The following is a 21,076-nucleotide window of genomic DNA, read 5'->3' as shown; positions in this document are numbered from 1 at the left end:
TTGGGAGGTGGGGAGGGGTGTCCCAGCGAGAGTGACTTCAATGGAAACCTATAAAGGAAAGCGTGCCGACTTTACTTCCCGCTCCTTTCCAGAACTAGGCGGGGCCAGGTGAGCCAGGATGGAAAAGAGATGCGGTCTGTAGGTTCTCGTTAACGATTGGCTGCGAGGGATGCGTCCTTATGTAACGACTCGGAGCCTTAGCACGCAGGCGCAATTAAGCGGCAGCTGAGACGTCCAATACTCCAGGCTGAATCACTTCGGCAGAAGGTGGGAGGAGGGGCGGGGCGGGTGAAAGGGGCCAGCCCTTAGAATCGGGGGGGTGGGGGGATTGGGGTAAGGGAGCGCCGTTCTCACTCGGAGCTGCCCGTTACTTCCCCGTAGCCCATGGGAGCGCAGCTGAGCGGCGGCGGCGGCGGCGATGGTGATGAAGGTGACGGCGACGGCGGAGGTCCGCCCAGCCTGGCTCCGGAGCAGTCCGAGCCCGCGGCCCCCGAGGGCGGCCAAGGCGCTCCTCAGCCCCTACCCGACCCTGCTGCTTGGGGGCCCCTGGACGACGTTCGCTTCCTCATCGTCTGCACCTCCTGGTACTAGCGGAGCTGCGTCGGAACCCACGGAGCAGAGCCCGGGAGAGAAGAGGCGGCGGCCCCCAGCCGTAGGCAACCCCCGCCCGACAGCCTTCAGCCCCTCCCCCCATCCTTCGTGATCTTAGGGGAGGTCACCTTGCCACCACTTGCCTGTTCCCTTGATCCCTACCTCCCGGCCCGACATCCCTATTATATCCTCCCTGCCTTCACATTTACCCACTAACGTCTAGATGCCCTTTTGTCTCCGGAAATAACTTTAGCCCTCCTGGGGTGACCAACTACTTTTCTTTTTAGGACCCCTCCCCAACTAGAGAGCCCTGGTGCAGTGGTCCTCCACATCTCCCCTGAGAATCCTCCCCTCGCCCGCGCCCCCCCTTCTCCCCCCCCCCCCCCGGCCCGCGCAGCCTTTCCGTTTATTTACTTTCTGTGAAGAGCCCACCTATCTCCTACCTCCTCCCCAGAGAGCCCAGACCGCTCTCCATGTCACTGCAGATGCTCATGGAGTCTTTGGAAGCCAGTATTTACAGCCCTCTTCCCCTCCGTCCCATTAACCTAGGATAGTAAGTTTCGTGGTCCTCAAACATCCAAATATCCCCAGGACTCTAGAACCTGAGGCTCTCAAACCCCAGACCCCTCAGTTCCTCTCCATCTGCATTCACCTCCCAAAAATATTGTACTACTTAGCCCTTCATGATCAAGTCCCCCGCCCCCTCCCCAGAGAAATGACAATCTGTATATTTTCATTTTATTTAGAAATGATTTAAAAAACATTATACAAAGGCTGATCAGTTTTAAAATGTGACGGACACTGAAATGCTGCGATGCCGTCCAGGGTGATGGGAGCCCAGACTCTAGGGCACCAGTATGGAGGCCTCAGCCTTGGCCAGGTCGTGGGAGACACACAGACTATGGTGGAAGTGTGGGGGATGAAGGGAGGGCAAGTGGGTCAGAAAAGGGGTCAACTCAAACGGTCCCCCATTCCAGTGAGGCCTGACCCTTTCACTGCCCCCAGAGCCTCTTCCTCTGTTCCCTTCCTCAGCTCTACCTCAAGAATCTTGGAGGCTCAGGAGGATCCCAGAGGGGACCACACAGGATTAAGGGTTTTCAGAAGGTCGGAGCAGAAACCCAGGACCCTAGTATGGGTCCAGCAGGCATCAGAGAGGAAGAGGGGAGATAAGCCAGGAGGACCCAAGATGAGATGAATGGAGGAGGCGCTGAGCTGGACGATCAAGGCCCTCACAAAGTATGGGCTGTGATCTCAAGAAGGAGTAGTGACAAGAGGACCCAAGCAGGAATAAGTGGTGAGGAGTGTATGAGGGGCACAGTGGTGTGGCTTCATTCTCTGCATTGCTATTGGTCAGAAGTGGTGGAAGATACCCAAGGCCCCTCTGAGCCAGGCCTCGCCCAGTGGCCATCAAGATTTGCAGCATGGTGTGACAGAAAGAGCACTCAATTATAGTCCACCACTAACTTGCATGACCCCAAAAAGTCATATCTTATTTCTGGGCCTCATTAACCTCTGTCAAAAGAGGATAATGTTATTCGCCCAGCCAGCATAACATGGCCCTTGTGAGTTTCAAATAGGCTAATAGCTGTCACCTAATAAAGTGCCTTGAAAAGTATAAAATACTGTATCGACACAAAGATTATGTCTCTATAATGTCAGATGCCCCCTACCCCAGGGAGCCGGCCCTTGGCAAGAATTGAGGATGAGCACAAGAGAATTGGTGACTTGGGAAGTTCATTTAGGAGAAGGCCCAAGCCAGGGCAGAGGCTAAGGTCTCGACCTAGGGCACCATCAGGAAATCATCTCCTTCAAGCATAAACAAGTCTCCAAAGTTTTAAGATGTGACCACAAATGGAAGATGACTGCAAATACAGGAGGAAAACATGAAACTGCCCAGTGGATACTCCCATTTATAGTCTGGCAGGGCCCCAGGAGACTCCTGTGTCCTGCCTCCACTTCCCAGCCCAAGAGGCTTCTGGGTGACCCGGTCATAAATAATTTTATAGATTTAACAAATTACTGACTTGGTATAAAAACCTAGAGCTGGAAAGGATTCAAGACAGTATTTAGCCTAACCTTGTGTTTGATCCAGGAATCTCTTCTGTGACATTTTAAACAAGTAGTTATCCAGCCTTTGCTGAATTTGTAATGAAATTCACTCCCTACCAAGACAGTTCATCCCATTATTTGGGCAACTGAGATTGCTAAAGACAATTTTTAGACTTAACTGAAGTGGATGATCCTCTAACATCTGGAGCTCTTGAGTTCTGCTTTTTGGGGCCAACGGGAACAAATCCTCTTCCACAAGACTACTTTTCAAATACTTAGGGGGAAAAATCTTTGTTTCAAACTCAACATTCTCAGCACAACCTCCAGTTTCTGTCTTCCTCTCTGTCTTGCACTTACAACTCAACAACTTCTCAATATTCTACCTAAACTATGGAGTCCAGAACAATACATACTGTCCTAGATGTGGTCTCATCAATAGGATCATCAGACACCATTTGTTTTTTAGCTTAAGTTTACAGCTCAGTAAAACATCTAGATACTTTTTGTACAAATTATTGTAGCCATAACTTACCTCCTTTCTATACATGTACAGCCAAAAAAAATTTTTTTTTTCATTTGCTATTTACTCATTGTAGATTTCACCTTTCTAACTTGCCAACATTATTTCTGGATCCTGACAATCTGTGTTAGCTATGTTTCCTGGCTTTGTATCAACATATCTTTGATAGGCATTAGTTACCCATATTTTGCAAGTCAGGGACAAAATTGCTGATAGAACGAGTCTGAGGACAGAGTTGGACAACTAGGAATAGAACGAGTCTGAGGACAGAGTTGGACAACTAGGAATAGAACGAGTCTGAGGACAGAGTTGGACAACTAGGAAAGATGTCTCCCACCTAACAGTTAAGGAACTGGTAATAACTGCTATAGCCCTATCTACACTCTTATAAACTTCAAGGATTTTACAATAGAGACTTGGGAGGGCAGCCCCAGTCAATCTATACTTCTGAGTCTCCAGAGATGATTACCTAGGATAGTCATGGCTTTGTATCAGTACAAAGGTGGATGAGGAGGCAGGGAGAGAATAGAAGAGAATAACACTTTCTCCTTACAGTAGTCAGGAACTCTCCTGACTTTGCCTTGAAGGGATCCACTGACCTGTACCTTTGTGATTGAAATCATGGGTCATGGGCCAATGAAAGTCTGGAGAGGGAGTAGCTACCTCCCCCCAAAGCAGCCCTATATGAGTCAGTTTATCCTAGGACCAGTGTGTGTCATGCCTATTCATCCTTCTTAGATAAATTTGCCCCAAGTATCAGGATACCAAGTTATGGCTCTGGGTAGATGTATTCCAGAAAAAGTAACAAGGAAGATCCCCAGGATTTTGTGTTGGCTTAGCTCAAAGGTTGCTAAATTCACAGATTACATAACCTTGGTGCTAAAATGTTACTGATACAAATAGCTTAAATTTGTAATGGAAAGAAAGGAACCCGCTTGCCATGGAGAGAGACCCAATCCAGGCTGCCTGAGGAACCCAAATTTCGCATCTGTCAATGAAGCAATGTGGAGAGACTATGAAGGGTATTAGGGAGATGGAAAGAGGGTGTCCAGCCCAGGAAAAGTGGATGAATCCAAAGAAGAGCTATGAATGGTTGGACAGAGAGGTACTGAAAATCTGGAAAGTGGAAAACCTCACATTTTGCACTAGTCATTTGGACCCTACCCTACTTCACTATGTGACCCTTCTCTGAACCTCAATTTACCATGAGAAAATTGACTATAATCTATGAAATCCTTCCATCTCTGATGCACAAGCCCTCTTTTCAGGAAAAGTCATATGTAACTTCCATAATCTCATTTTAAAAGTAATGAGATATTGCAATCCTAGGGAACTCTTTTTTTTTTTTTTTTTTTTTTTTACAAAATAAAGACTTGCCTCCAAGTCTGTTCCACAAATCCAGCTTTTCAGGGGCTGGTGTATTCTAAACTGGATATCCTGGCCTGAAAGCAGAGAGGCATTCAGGATACAATATGTCCATTGTGAGAGAAGGAAGCAAACAGGAAATGGGCTCAATTTCGTGTCCTGAAGATAGAAGAAAGCTGAAAGTCCCTCAGATCTTCTTGCTTAATGGACTCTTCTGTTCACTTTAGACTTATCTGACTAGTTTCAATGAAGCCAGGAATTTCAGGCAGTCCCTTAGGGATGGCTGGATGGGAATGGGATAGAGCTTTTCAACAGGTGAATTATTGAGATGGCTGAAGGACAAGGGCCCTGCAAACAGAGGAATCACTGGAATAACTGGGAAGTGGCAGTGTAGTAGCTCCATGTGCTCCCTTCCCCCTTTACTCTAGGTATAGCCCAGGGCCAAGAACAGAAAGGGGACCTGCATAAGGAGTAGGGAGAAGATGGGGATCAGGATGGGAATGGGAGGAAGATCACACACTCAATGATTTAGAGCTGCAAGGGACTTTAGAAATCATGACCAACCCTCTCATTTTACTCAGTGAGGAAATAGAAATTGAGATGAGAAATGTCCTTACCTAAAGTCACACAGTGAGAAAGTAGCACTCAAGATTCAAACCCAGGCTCCTTGACTTCAAATCCAGCACTCTCTACTGCTATACAAGTTGCCTCTTTTGGCAATGAGAAATGGAAAGATGTGAGAGGCTGATGGGGTTGGGGTTTGGGATAATAATAGGGGCCACATGAGAAGGAACCAGAAGTAAAAGTGGGAAGGGGCAGAGCAGTGAGGCTGGGGATGGGAATTAAGAAAATTCTGGGGCATCCACATTCCTTCCAACCATCCAAGGTTAGGCACCTTTCTGGCTCTTGGCCTTTAGTGTCTCTCCCATGGCCTTAAGTTCTTAGCAAGGAGTGAACCTAGCTCTCCATTCCTGTGGCCCAAGTTCCAAAGGGTTCTAATAGTTCTTGTCCAAAGGTTTCTGGGCCCCCAAAGAAGCTCATCCCCATACTTTTGATCCATCTCTGTTCTCTAGGGCCACCAAGGTACTACCTGGTTTCACTCATCTTAGTGGGACTTTGGCCTTGATGCTCTGGGGTCGAGGCTCTTATACTGGTGTATATTGGAGTGAGATGAACAAACAGCTTCCCAAGTCCTCAGGGAATCACTTCTGACAAATGGGGATTAAAACAGTAGTAACGGGACATTTAAATATTTGTGACATGAGAGCAAAGTCCAGCAGAGATGAGGCTGGATCACAGGCTCTCCCTGAGCACAAGAGGCCCCTGCCTCTCATTGGCCCAGGAGAAACCAGTTTTCTGAGGAACCTGTGTGGGTCTGGGGAGAGGTCACAAAAAACATCTTCCTTGCCCGCAGACAGCCTTGCCTCCATGGCCACACAGGCTCCGTGATCCATGATCAGTTACAAACATCTGACCAGCAGGTGTTGGGAGTCGGTAGCCAGACAGTGCCCAGGTTTGGCGCAGAAAGGAGGCAGCTGATCCTGCCTCAGGCCTTAATCCTCACCCTAAGATCACGAGGCCCTGCCATACCCAGGCACACCTGGAGTCGGGTCCCTCAGGAGAGGAATGACAGGCAGCTGTCAGGGAGCAAATGCTGGTTTCTCCCGGGTGAACTGTGCTCAGAGGGCCTTTGGAAGTCCCAGGAGAGGCCCCTAATAATTGGGGTTCCAGCCTCTGGGAATGAGGGACAGGTATGAGGCAGCAAGAGCAGAGACCTTCTCCCCCCACAAAGCTCTCCTCAGCAAAGGTTATCTTTTGCCTTTTCCTTTGGATTAAAGGCATCCAAAGGGTCCAGGTGAGGACCGATGTTTGGGGATCAGCTCTGACTGATTTTTACCACTCCTCTCTGACCAAATGGTTTCCAAGGGCCAAGCTTTAGGCTGGAGGTATAAACCCATTGCTTGTGCCTCTTGGTCTGGGCCTTTGTGGCGCCCCCCTGTTCCTCTGAGTCCTGGGAGTGAGGTCCCTGCCCTCTCTCAGGCCCCGGCAAGGATGCCCCGGCTGGCGGGGCAAGGACGTGCTGGTCATACCCACTCCTGGACTGGCCGTTTGTAGTAGGTAACCTGCTGTTGTGCCCCCTTGTTCTTAAACTGAAAGATGGTGTAGACAAGGACAAGGATGCAGAGGGAGAGGGTACAGGGGATGATGACGGCCACGGCATTCACCGTACCGGGCACATCATCTATGGTAACCATGATGTCCACGTCATCCTGGGGCCTCCGACGTTCCTTCCTTTTTTCCACCTCCTTCTGATTACAGCCCATCCAGTCCCGCAGGATGGAGCGGGGGTAACCAGGTTCCACACTCAGCTTCTGATTATCAAATTTCCAGTAGTCCCGGCCTTTGTAGAAATAGGTGTAATCTGAAAAGACAGAGCCAGGATCAGACCCATGGGATCATCTTCTACTCTGAGGCTGGTCTGCATTTTACCCTTAACTTCAGAATCAGAACTTCCTTCTGCCCAGAATAAGCTTCCTTCAGCCTGCCCTCACTCTGAACTCAGAGGTCACTGTTCTCAATTTAAAGTTACCCTTAATTCCAAGGTTCAAGGAGTTCAGGTGAGCTCCAACGTTACACCCTCAACTTAAAGAGTCATCCCTTGCCAGATTAAGGTCCCCTTTATTGCCAGTCACTGTCCTTTCCAGGGTCTTTTCCCCTCAGCCTCTCTCAGATCACCTTCTCTCTCAGCTTGGGCCCACATAACGATGATGTTACTTCTCTGACCTCCAAGGCATTGCCCTCCACTGAAGGTTCCCCTTAACTTGATAATCAGAGTTCTCAGTCCAGAGTCAGTGCCTTCAGCTGGAAAAATTTGTCTTTAATCCTTGATTGCTTCCCCCTCCCCTCATTTTCTTTCTCCCCACTGATCCCAAGATCCTCCAGTCACTTCGAAGTAGAATTTGGAATAGTACTCTAGGCAGGGGGAGGATGGGTTGTAACAATGAATAGAACTTTAGAATATTAAAAACTATAAGGCAATTTAAAGGCTTTTTAGTACCTATCTTTTTTTTTTGGTAGAAGAACAAATAGATTTATTTTTAGTCCACTTTTAGTTTACTGTGAACCCCGAGAGGGTCACCTATTGCCTTTTCTGCACCTTGTCTAGAAGTGGACTAAGATTGATCCATCCCTTTCAGGCTCCAGCTTCCTCCAATCCTACCCCCATCCCTTAAAAGTGGGTATGGTAGACTGGGGGACTTGTCTCCTTAGCTGAGGAGCTTTGGCAAATTTTCTTAGGAGACTGACATATACCTCAGGGAAACCTGGACTATGACAGGATTTGGTCTAGGCAGAAAACCTAGAGGGCCTGACTCCTAGGTCACTGGCTTCGGCTAGAAAAAGTGTATGGTCACAGTTACCAATACCTCCTGACTCCATCTTTTTAATTTTGATCTAAGGAAGGGAAAGTCTATACAGAAAAGGGGACTTATCCAAGATGTCCCATCCATAAATTAAGGGGCCAACTAAATCTGGGGTACCAGATTCCCAGGCAAGAGACAAATTCTCCAGAGCTCCCTCCAAAGGACTTGCTTTCCCACTCCCTGCCTCCACTCCTCATGCTCCCTAAGGGCATGATGCAGTTTGGGCATGACCACCTTTGCTGGTTTTGGTCTCTCCTAAACAACTTTACAAAAGCTAACTGCCTGATGGGCACTAGAGTGGGTGAACACTATATTTGGGGGAGCGCAGAGAAGGGAGACTATTGTAGGCTTAGGAGCCAGGCAAAAGAAGGGAAAAGCTCAGGGAATCTTCCTGAAGGAGATGATATTTGAGCTGGGCCTCGAAGAACAAGCAAGGAAGGGAGTCTGGACAGGGTCTTCGATGTTCAGAGGAGGTACTACCTATGCAACCTTGGTCAAATCCCCTCAATTTGCTTTTCTATAAAATTAGTGGGGGAAAAATGAGTGGTTTGAAATAAATGATCTCTAAGGTTCCTTCTGATTATGAACCCTGTGATATTTCCAAGAAATAAAACAGTGAGCCAGGGGAATTGTTTCCTGTATCCTGAGTTACACTGAGCTTCCCAGGACAGAGACAATATATTTTTCTCCCACAACCCCTATCTCATCAACCCTACACGGGTCTGGGAATGTGATTGTAGACCCAGGTCAGGACACTTACAGCCTTCTTTGCTGATGAAGGCCCCCTGAGGGGATTGGGGGATGCCCTTCCACACAGTGATAGGTTTGGGGTATCCAGGGTCAGTCGCCCGTCTCTCCTCATTGTAACGCCAGTACCATTCCCCTTTGAAAAAGTAGGTCTTGCCCACAGGCTCCCAGCGTAGGGCTGTGTCTATGCCTTCACGGGGCAAGCAGGTACCCAGCTCTCCCAGGCTGTGAGGGTATCCAGGCTCCACAGTCACCTCCTTGAAGACCCAGTATTTGTCACCTGTGAATGGAAGAACCCTGCATCAAGAACTAGTCTCCTAGACAGACATCTTTCTCCCCAGGTTCTGACTCTAGTTGGAAAGGTTCGTGGGCCTCTTTTACCCCCCAGTCCTGAGCAATCTAATACCCAAGGGTCTTGGAGCCCAGGAAGCCAGAGATTTCCCTCTCCCTGGAAACAGAGTTCTATCTAGGGCAGTAGAGGTAAAGATAAAACACAAAATGAGACACAAGGTCTGCCTTTACAGAGCAAGGGAATAGATACAAATAACTGGAAAATCATATGTCCTGCCTTGTGACTGGCCTTCTATTGACTCATCCTCAATCATTAATTCATTTATCACACTCATTGATTCAACAAACATTATGCTCCCTAAGCTTAACCTCTCCTCTGACTTTGGGCTCCCATAGTTCTTCCTCAGCTCTGCTCTCCCTATAGTCACTCCCTATGCAATCATTCACTCCCACTTTCACTTGTCACTTCTATCTTCAGCCTTGCTCCCCTCTCTCAAAGTTGCAGTCCCATATCTCCACCCAAGTGTCCCCAGAAGCTCCTAAATCTCATTGAGTGCACCTAAAGCTGAACTCATCACCTTCCCCTCACACTGACTCTGTGCTTCCTGACTTCCCTTTTTTTGTTACTGATGCATCATCACTATCCTCTCAGTGACCCAGCCTCCAACCATACTATCACCTTGGACTCTTCCTTCTCTCTCATTCAATTTGTTTACAGAGAACACATTTTCTCAGCCCCAAAGTAAGCCTGCTGAATTATACTCCTTTTGCGATGTCTCACTGGCAGCAATAATTGTAAAAACTCATATTCTAGAGTGTTTTCAGGATTAAAAAGTGTTTGCCTTATAAGCCCATTTTAAAGATGAAGAAATCTACTCAGGGAAGGGATTTTGTCAGGATTCACAAACTAGGAAGTAGCAGAGCTTAGCCTGAAACCCGGGTTTCCCAATTCCAGATATTATTTCCATGATACATGAGGTAATTTATTTCTTTTTTTGAAATCAAGATGGCCCTGGAAAATCTTGAATGTATGTCTTTCAGTAAATCTTTCAGATTTGTCATTTCCTCTTCCCTGTTACAGCCTCATCCTCAGCACTTTTCAAATGGACTATTAATTGGCTTCCTCTTCCCATCTCTTCTTCACCTACTGATAGTCATTTTTCTTTTGCACAGACCTGAGCATATCTCTCTCTTGCTCAGAAACTTTCAATGACTCCCCATTGCCTCTTTTTGATAAAGTCCACATGCTTCAGTCTGAAATTTTAGATCCTCTATTACCTGGTCCTACTCTATTTTTCTAACTTTGCTTCCCATTCCCTCTTAGTCAATCCCACCATTCCAGTCAGGCTGATCTCCTGCATGTGCTCTAACTATTCTACCAAGCTGCCTCTGTCCTCTATGTGATTCTTGCCTAGAGTGCTCTTCCTCTCCTTGCGCCTCCCCCACCCCCAAATCCTGCCCATAACCATATGATCAATTAAGACAGTGAATAGAAATGTACTTTGTAAAATTTTAAAGCATGGCATAATAAGTCATTATTATTATCATTATCCATTGAAAAAGGTGATTACTATCACTTTAGATTATTATGAAATATTACTTATTATAAAGATATACTGCCTCCTCAGCAATTGCTCCTACCTCTTGAAACTTTGATTTCTCTTAACTACTCTGGACTTGGACTTTCTTTGACCCTTGCAACCTGGCACTTAAATATGTCTCATATAAGATTCATGTGTCTAAGTCTTGTTATTCTTCCATATATGTGAATATATGGACAGGACACAGAACTACTCTTTCTGTGTCTTTCCCAAATTGTTACCACCACAATGGTATAATGGAACACAGACCCAGGCACAAGTGAAGGTTCTATAAATGCTGGTTGATTTATTCACAGTTAAAAGTGAGGAGGAAGACACTCAAATACCTTTGAAGAAGACAAATCGCCCATCAGACCTCTCATAGGCAGCATCAATGCGAGCTGGTAACCCCTTCCAGAACTGCTCGATTTGCATGGGGTAGCCTTCCTGAACACGATTATTCCGCAGACGCCAAAACCAGCGGTCCTGAGGGGAAAAGGTGGACTCTGGGGGGAGGGAGACCACACCAGATACACCTTGGCCCCACAATCTCCGGAAGGGAATGGATAAGGGGAGGACCCCATCCTACCAACAATCTGCTAACTGCATCTGCACAGTGTAATACACCTCCTGGGAGAAAACAGGATTGGACCTCTTTTCGCCATTTTGCACACTGAGTTAGGAGCAAAGGCATAATGAGAACCAGTCAGAGGTTCTGACTCCAAGGCCAAGACTCTTACATTCACCCTGACCAAAGCCTTCCCACTTTCCTGACTGGGGATTTGTCAAGGGCACAGATTAGCAACCCCAGCCAGACATACCTTGAACACAAACATCTCGCCCCGGAAGAGAGCCACAGTGTTGAAGTTGCCATCACAGATATTGGGCTTTGTACCCGGGATAGACGGCCGGTCTCCCAATGGTGGCCTTGGGGGCCTAGGCTGACGCTCATGCTTCCTCTCTGGGGAGTGGATCCGCCGGGCAGGGAGTGTGGGTAGGGGTCGTGTGGGCTCTAGAGGTTCAGCAGGAGGACCTGGAGAGAGAGAGAGAACATGAAATTGAGACACAAGCCTCTTAAATGAATGGAAACTCCATCAACCCCTTTAATAGGAGCCAGAATGCCCAAGTTTTAGTCTTGAGTTTGCTACAAGTTAGCTCTGTAACTTTGGGCAAATTCTTTTCCCTCTTTGGTTGGACTCAAACCAAATATCTCCTCTGGGAAATAGGGCAATAGTCATTGCCTCCCAGTGGAGGTTAAATTTAAAGAACTAATCCTTACCACAATTCTGAGAGAAAGAATGTGACAAAAATGTAAAGGAAAGCACCCTCAAAAAATCTCAAAACTCTAAGAGTGATAAATTATAACTTCTGAGAACTAATGATAAAACATTTCCCTCCTCCTGTCAGAGAGGTGAGGGACTAGAGATGAGGAATGAGGCATTCAACTGTTGAACATATGTTTTGCCAAGCCAATGTGTCAATTTATTTTGTTTAAGTATAATTCTGGAATAGTAGTTGCTGGGAAGTGACAGCAACATAAAAGAAAAAAGTCATATTCTTAATGAGTTGCAGGATCAAAATTAAGGTCTTTTCACTCTTAGAACAGGAAGAACTCTTTTTATTTCAAAGTCTACTTAGCTCAAACCAGCACTGGACATTAACAGTTCTGGAGGTATCAAGTATTAATTCAGTTCCCTGTGTTCTTCTTACCCCATCCCACCTTCAAACCAAAGAGAAGCTGGTGCCTTGGAATCACAAAAGTTTAGAATTGAGAGGAATCCTCAGGGGGCATGCACTTCAACCTCTTCTTAAACGGGAATGCCCTTGACAATAAGAGACCATCCAAACTCTTCTAAGACCAGCTTCAAGTGATAAGCAACTCACTTACCACATCCCATCCCTGGCAGCTTATTCTACTTTGGGACAGTTCTTATTTGTTGGGGAATTTTTCTTTATACTGAGCTGAAATCTGTTTCTGTAGTTTCTTCTTAGCGGCACTCTCTTGGTGCCTTGTTGAAAACAGCTCCTTAATGACCCGACACATACTGGGGACATATTTTCCACCCAAAGTGCCCTCTACTAACCATAGATCTTCTGAATTCCCTGCAGGTCATCCTGGGGCAGCTTAAAGCTGTGCGTCTCCATGTACTGATAGAAAGGGGCCATGATGGCACTGGGGTCATTAGAATGTTCCAGTCCCAATGCGTGGCCCAGCTCATGCACAGCCACCAGGAAGAGGTCGTTCCCTGCAGAGACAGATGACAGCACCAGTCAGTTACCTGCCCACCTTTCACGGGGAGCGAGGGACCACTTCCAGGAATTTGGCAACCTAGTTCAGCCAACTTCTGTGACTTATTCAGAGTCTTTTACCCAAGGCCTGGCCCAGTGGAACTACCCCAGGGAAAGTACTCCAGCACATCTAAATGTGGGCAGCAAAAGGCACAAAGAGTTAACTTAATCACACAAATGGGGATAATGTAGAGGTATGCTGGTAAAAGTTTAACATCTGACTCTGGGGGAGAAATGGACTCATGACACACTTTATTTAATCTGTATTATTTATATTTCTCCATACTTTCTAAAGTCTAGACAATCAACAAAACAATAAATCAAGGCTTGATGTATTCTTTGCCAATATCCAAGCTGTAAATGCTCACACTAAAAATTTAATAAAGCTTCTCTTTCCCTCCCACCATGTTTGTCAATTAACTTCATACCTATTCTTCCAGGCAAGCTCAACTATCACTTTTCCTTAAGGCCTTCCTTGATTTACCACTTGGAAACAGATTCTTCCTCATTTAATCTCACAGCACTGCCTTTATTTCTGTTACACTTATTTTAGGGAGGAGACCTGTAATTTCACTAGTTCCATTGGGCATCCCCAAGGAAAAAACTCATGTTAATTCCAAATCTCACCACATAGTCTTAAAGAATTGACTGGGACACTGAGAAGGCAAGTGCATTGTCCAGGATAATAGGCCAGTATATATCAGAGAAGGAACAAGAATCTGGGTCTTCCTGATTCTGAAACCGGCTCCCTATCCACCACCATGTAGTTATCATATGTAAAAATTGCATTCTCTTAGAGTTGTGTGTATGTCTTATTCTCTCTAGTAGGCTGTAAACTCTTTGAGGGCAGGGGATCGTGGCTTTTTTTTTATGAATTCATTTTTTTTCTTTTTAAATTTATTTATTGAACTAAATACAAAATAAGAAAAAACAGAACAAGAAAAAGAAAGACAGAAAAGAAACAAAATAAAACAAAACATTGTCACATGCCCAGCAGAACATCAAGGATTCAAAATATATAACAAATTTCCATTTCAAGAAAGCATATATAATAATAGAAGAAATTATATTCATGAATGTACATCTTTACTTCCTTATAGATTATTCTTTTGTTACTGCTGTATACTTTTTACTTAATTCTTTTCCCCCCTTTCATTCCCTCCACTTCCCCCAAACAGGCTACAGTTAAGCAAAGATATATTTATATATACACACACATATTATATATACATATACATACATATATATAAAGACATTCACATACACATATCTATATACATACATATATAGATCTACATGCATACATACTCACATATACTCAGACATATATATACATATGTAAACCCATATGTAAATATGCATCTAAAACAATATTAATATGGCTGACATATAATGTAGATTTCTCTCTTAATTAAATTAAAGTTTGACTCTGAGATCAATATTACTAGACCTACTTTTTTCCCCTAATAAATTCTACTCCTGATCCTTATTGTAGTGTTTCTAAATATCTCTTATTTCCTATCCTTGCTAATTCTTCTACTTTTAATTCTGCTTCTTAGCTTGCCTTGCTATTACTTAACCTTCCCCCACCCATGGATTCCCTCCTTTATCTTCTCCCTTCCTATCTTTTTCTTCCTTCTTTATCTCATTCCCATTAATCTACACACCTTACACCTTATCCGCTCTAATTAAACACCCTTGTTGTACCTTAATGCCTATTAATTTATATACCTTGTCTCATTGCCATAAATCTACACATCCTTCTATATACCACCTAATCTTATGCCCTCCTCCCCTTCCTTCCCCCTTATTTCTTAACAGATTTTGAAGGGTATTCACATGGTATATATGTACTGTTGTCAGGTTTTCAAAATTACCAGCCCCAATTCCCTATATAATGCCTCTGTATTGGTCTTACTGTTGGCTACACAAGAGATTGTATAACATAATTACTATTTTTATCTTTTTCTAGACAGTTTTGCTTTTTTAGAATCAGATCATACTCAACTCTGCCCCAATTTCTCTTTTGAGCTACCTAATTACTTTTGTCAATTTTAAACATATAGTATACACTTCCATTTTAAAAAATAAGTAATTTATACATGTTCTTTAAAACAAGTATTTGATATTGGGTCTTATATATTACATTTTCTATTAAGTTCTGGTTTAGTTGAGACAAAGTTGTGAAAATCTGCAAGTTCATTGAGTGTCCTTTTTTTTTCATTTAGTATTATGTATAATTTGATGGATATGATATTTTTGGCCACAGACCTAGTGCTTTTGATTGCCTGTATATGTGATTTGAGGGCATGGCTTTTTTTTTTTAACCTCTGTATCTTCTCTATTGCCAAGCATAGTGTTCCATACAATAGGCTCTTTTTTAAAAAAATTTTTTATTTTATTTTATAATAACTTTTTGTTGACAGAACCCATGCCAGGGTAATTTTTTTACAACATTATCCCTTGCACTCGCTTCTGTTCCGATTTTTTTCCCTCCCTCCCTCCACCCCCTCCCCTAGATGGCAAGCAGTCCTATATATGTTAAATACATACAATAGGCTCTTAATGTCAAATAAGTAAGTAGATAAAGTTTGGAGAACAGAGAAAAGTAACAAGTCAAGTACTTTATTAGTGGCTGAAAAATTCTAGGTGCTTTCCCTAAATTCCTTTTTTAAAATTTAACTTTATTTATTTAACATTTTCCCCAGTTACATTCAAAACAATTTTAAAAAAATATTTTGGTTTTTAAGAGTTTTGAGTTCTAGGTTCTCTCCCTATCCTCACCCACAATTAAAAAACCACATGTGAGGTGATGCAAAACATTTATACAAAACTCAAGTTGTAAAAAAAAATAGATCTTCCACCCTAATGAAAATAAAAACTCTCAAGAAAAATTAAATTAAAGAGAGAGAGAGACAGAGAGAGAGAGAGATGGAGAATGCTTTGATCTGTTCCTTCTCTGGGTATGGATAGTTTTTTTCATCATAAGTCCTTCATAGTTGTTTTCCCTAAACTCTTAATAATTTACAAAATAAATCACTATTTCTTCAAACTTGTTTTTATATCTACATCATAGTCATTAATGTTATAATTATTGTGAACAAATTTTTTAATTCTCCCATTTAATACAATACTCATTCCTATTAAAAAAACAGTAGAGAACATAGGGCTAAAGGGAGCTTTCCTTAAAATAATGAGCAGTATCTATTAAAACCATCAGCAAGCATTATTTGTAATGGAGAGAAGCTGAACACATGCCCAATAAGCTCAGGGATGAAACAAGGATGCCCATTTTCACCACTATTATTTAACATTGTACTAGAAAAGTTGGCTTTAGCAATAGGAAAAGAAAAAGAAATTAAAGGAATTAGAATAGGCAATGAGGAAATAAAATTATCACTCTTTGCAGATGACATAATGATATATTTAGTGAATCCTAGAAATCATCCAGAAACCTACTGGATGCAATTAATAGCTTTAGCAAAATTGCAGGATATAAAATAAACCCACAAAATCATCAGCATTTTTATATATCATTGACAAAGCCCATCAGCAAAAGATAGAAAAAGAAATTCCATTTAAAATAACTATAGATAAAATAAAACATTTGGGTGTCTACCTGCCAAGACAAACCCAAGAACTATATGAACACAATTATAAAGTTCTCCCATTTAAAAGACAGCCATCTGCATCCAGAGAGAGGACTGTGGAGACTAACTGTGATCACAACATAGTATTTTCATTTTTTTGCTTACTTTTTGTTTTCTTTCTCATTTTTTCCCCTTTTTGATCTGATTTTTTTGTGCAGTATAATAAATGTGGAGATATATATAAAAGAGTTGCACATTAACATATATTGGATTACTTGCTGTCTAGGGGAGGAAATGGGGAGAAGGGAGGGAGAAAAATTTGGAACACAAGACTTTCCAAGGGTGAATGTTGAAAACTATCTTTGCATATATTTTGAAAATAAAAAGCTATTATTAAAAAATTCTAGTCAGAAGAAAAAAAATTTTCCCATCTAAAGAAGGGGTAGATTGATGGTTGCCATCAAAATGCATATGCAGGATAGCTCATCATATTATATGGGATGAACTGGAGAGTTTGTGTTTAGCTACATATGTTTCTATTTACATAATTATATTTTAATTTTATATTTTTATGTTTGTGTGTGTTTAAATTATCATAAACAAAGTTGCAAAACATAAGGTGTTCCAATCTCCCTGGTCCTCTTTGGGAAAGAAAGACAAACAACAACATTAATGTATCCGAAACCCTTTTGGACTGATTTAGTCAACTCTTCTCAGATTAAGGTTTATCACTCCCCTGCTCTAACCTGATGACCAGTCACAGAATAGCATCCCCCAGGTAACAGAGGCAGGATCTCCACTGTTATGATTCATATCATAGTGTGGAAGGTGGTAGAAAATCACACAGAGAGGGCTAGACTTGGAATCAGGAGGCCTCAGATTCAAATCCTAGCTTTGTTACCGACCAGCTATGAAATATGGACAAGTCACTTAATCTCTTTGCATCCGAATTCTCTCTTTCTAAAAAGGGGATAATATTATCTTCTATCCCTGCTTTACAGGTTTGTTGTGAAGTTTGAATGAGACAACTTGAATTAAGCAATACAAAAACTTTTGTGTGTGTGTTGGGGTTAGGGATACTTGATATGTAAATTTATCCATATAGGAGATTGTTAAAGAAAAATAGAATGTAAATCATCAACTGTTCTGTGAGGTAAAGATCAGTCTGGAGAACCTAGGAGGTTAAACCACTTGTCCTATACACCATATGTAGTAGAGGAGGATTTGATTTCAGGTCCTCCAGACTCCGAAGCCAGTTTTCTGCCCTACCTCCTTGCAAATTTGAAAGCAATCGATAAGTTTCAGTTGTTATCATCATCATTATGAAGGTAATATGATATAGTAGATAGCTGACCTCACATAGAGGCAATAAACATGAACCTCTACAGACTTCGGGGGCATAGTGGACCTGGCAATCTGTGAGTCATAGGGTCACAAAGAATCTGATCTGACTGAACAGCAAAACTCTTCAGAGCAACAAGTCCTGTGTTCAAATCCTAATTCCAATATTTATTGATTGTGTGTCTTGGGGTGAGTCAATTAACTTCTCAATGCCCAAGGCCAATGGTGTCAAATTCAAGTAAAAAAGGACTACTAAAACTGATGGCGTCAAAATGCAAATCAAAACATCCCTTTTTAAAATTTGTATTTTTCTTGGTTTTTTTGGGGGGGAGGTCTATGTTTTCCTTTATAACATGACTATGTATAACCAAATCAAACTGGCTGCCTTCTCAATGAGGAGAAGGGAATTGAAGGAAAGAATTCAGAACTAAGAATTTTTTTTAAATGTTGAAAATTGAAAAAAAAAGTATTAAAAGAAAAAAAAAAGAAAAGGGGCCATTAAACCATAATAAAGAATCCTTGCAACAGTATATTGAGTTAGAAAACCACAAATTACCATTATTTATGTACTATTGCAATTTCATTTATTTTGTTAAGTATTTTCCAATTACATTCTAATCTGGTTCAGGCAGCATTCCAGATTGTTGTGGGAGGAATGCTGAAGGGGGAAATTCTCTGAGTGGGTCAGTTGCAGAGAAAATGCCAGTCTGCCTTGGTAGAGGGGATTTCCTCACCTGGGAGTTCCCTATATTCAGGTCCAATCCCTCTCCCAATTATTATTACCATTAGGACAACTGCTTGGCTCTTTTGCACCATGAAAAGTTTTGCTATAACAATTGGATCTACTCCTCCACATTAAACACCCCCCATATTCAAATTGCTTTCTCCTTCAGTTCTTTGTCATGCTCACTCACCCCCTCATAACTCAGCCCACCTTTTAAAGATTGGAAGATTGGAAGAACATCTCAAAGGTAAATAACAAGCAGTTAACAATCAAATGAGCAGCTAACCAAGGGGAATCTTTGCAGGTGGGAAGCCAGGTCTGGCTGAGTCAGATTGACTGACTTTCCAAAAAGCTAACACACTGAGTCCTAGTGTTAGCAACGGAGATGTAGGCGAGCTTGAGATAGAAACATCAGCGGCAACCCCGTATCACTACGGCAAGAGAAGGTGTTTAAATCAACTCTGCGTTGGATGGCATTGATTTCAGTGCTGTTGAACTTGGGGACAGACCAGCTCGATCCATCTGCAAGTATATGAAAGAGTGGGGACAGGGACAACAAGGAAGGCTCTGAGAATCTGGCAGCAATAACTGTGATGGTCTGGCGTTTTCCCTTTCTGCCATCCTTTTTGTCTTACTTTCTATCCCCAGCACTTAAGCAGTATTTGTTGAGCATATACAGGTGCCTAATAAATGTTTAGGGAAGCTAGGAGGCCCAGTGGATCAAGTACTGGATCTGGAGTCAGGAAGACTCATTTACGTGAGTTCAAATCTGATCTTAGACAATTATTAGCTGTGTAACCCTGAACAAGTCACTTAACCCCGTTTCTCCCAATTTCCTCATCTGTATGAGTTGGAGAAGGAAATGGCAAATCACTCCAGTATCTTTGGCAAGAAAAACCCAAATGGGGTTACAAAAAGTCAGACACAATGGAACAACAAATAAACATTTATTGACTAATTGATTGTACATGGCCTCTATTGCTTATCTCTGAGGAAGACAGTCTGTCAGAAGCTTTTCTGATGTGCCCATCTTTCCCTGGAAGTCTTGTATGGTCCACAAGTAGATTCTGGATTCCAGGATACAGAGTACATAAATATATTTAGATATCCAAGTATTGATTACATATCCTGCAGATCTGATCTCATGTTATCTGATAACAGAGCTTAATCCCCCATCCCTAAAGGAAAATGCCCAACTGTAACCATATCCATGACACACTCTGAAATATAGTTCTCTTTCCCAATGTCTGTCATAAACTCAAAGACCAATAGATTCCTGCTCCCCTTGTATCTGGACATCCCCCCCTGAATTCCAGATCTTGCTTTTGTTGCGTATATCCTAATGCAGACTAGATCCATATCTGTCCCCACTATTAGCTTAAAGACATAAAGAAGTTTCTGGGAATTTTTGATTCCCATGGACCGAGGAGTTATGTCCAGTGTGCTCCAAAAATATTAACTAGAAGAGTGTATTTGGAGGCCAGCCTACCACTTTCCTGCTCTTTGATCAGTGAAGGCCCTTCTTCAAAAATTGCCTACTTAGACAAGACCCCAGAGCAGGAAGAAGAATGTCACTCACCATCTTGTGGATTCCATGAAGGATGTGATGATAAATCACAGCATGAAGACCTCTCCAGCAGAAGGAAAAGCCTTCAGATGAGAATAGAAGTCAGGGTTTACTGACTTCCATGGTTAGATTTAAAAAACATGCCCATGAAGGCAGGGAAGAAAAAGGAATAAGGAAAAGGAAATTTATAAATATAATCTACTATGTATTAGGCAGTTTGCTAAGTGTATTTTATTTTTTAAATAATCTGTTATTTTCCAAATACATGCAAAAATAGTTTTCAACATTCACCTTTGCAAAATCTCGTGTTCCAAATTTTTCTCCCTTTCTTTCCCTCTCTCTCCCCCCTTAGACAGGAAGCAAAGTGATATAGGTAAAACATGTGCATTTCTTCTAAATATATTCCATATTCATCATGCACTCAAGAAAAATCAGATCAAAAGGAAAAAAATGAAAAAGAAAAAAAGCAAACCAACACCAACAAAATGGTGAAAATGCTATGTTGTGAGCCACACTCAGTCTCCACAGGACTCTCTCTGAGTGCAGATGGCTCCATCACAAGACCATTGAGACTGGCCTGAATCACTTCATTGTTGAAAAGAGCCACAAATATCATATAATCTTCATGTTGCTGTGCACAATGCTCTTTTGGGATTGCTCATCTCACTTAGCATCAGTTCATATAAATCTTTCCAGGGCAAAGTGTTTTTTACAAATATCTCATTTGATCCTCACAACCATCCTGGGAGATAGAGACTATATTTTTATCACCATTTTACAGTTAAGGAAACTGAAGCAAATGACTTGTCCAGGTCACACAACTAGTAATAGTCTGAGGCCAAATTTGAACTCAGTTCTTCCTCACTCCAGGCCCATGAGGCCCAGAATCTCTTGTTTAAATCAATGGTCCTCAAAGTGTTGTGGAGATCCATTAGGGGCTCCCTGAATCCATTTTTAAGGGGGCCACGGATTCAAAACTAGTTTTATAATTCTAAGACAT

The 21,076-nt window shown here is 42.6% G+C and overlaps 1 protein-coding gene across 1 annotated transcript in view; it reads right to left on the bottom strand.

Moving 5' to 3' along the window:
- Positions 1 to 1,317: 1,317 nt before the first annotated feature.
- MMP24 (matrix metallopeptidase 24) overlaps positions 1,318 to 21,076 on the bottom strand; it is a 59,415-nt gene continuing 39,656 nt past the window's right edge. Inside the window, exons 5-9 of the mRNA XM_051973715.1 lie at positions 12,650 to 12,811; positions 11,387 to 11,598; positions 10,913 to 11,051; positions 8,708 to 8,974; positions 1,318 to 6,947 (exon numbers count right to left, since the gene is read on the bottom strand). Coding sequence (XP_051829675.1) covers positions 6,610 to 6,947; positions 8,708 to 8,974; positions 10,913 to 11,051; positions 11,387 to 11,598; positions 12,650 to 12,811 — 1,118 coding nt within the window. The 3' untranslated portion in view covers positions 1,318 to 6,609. The remainder of the gene's footprint in view (positions 6,948 to 8,707; positions 8,975 to 10,912; positions 11,052 to 11,386; positions 11,599 to 12,649; positions 12,812 to 21,076) is intronic.

The sequence above is a fragment of the Antechinus flavipes genome, chromosome 2 (assembly GCF_016432865.1).
Source record: "Antechinus flavipes isolate AdamAnt ecotype Samford, QLD, Australia chromosome 2, AdamAnt_v2, whole genome shotgun sequence".
Classification (NCBI taxonomy): Eukaryota; Metazoa; Chordata; class Mammalia; order Dasyuromorphia; family Dasyuridae; genus Antechinus; species Antechinus flavipes.
The sequence above is the reverse complement of the archived record's forward strand: the minus strand, read 5'-3'. Positions and strand labels throughout refer to the sequence as shown.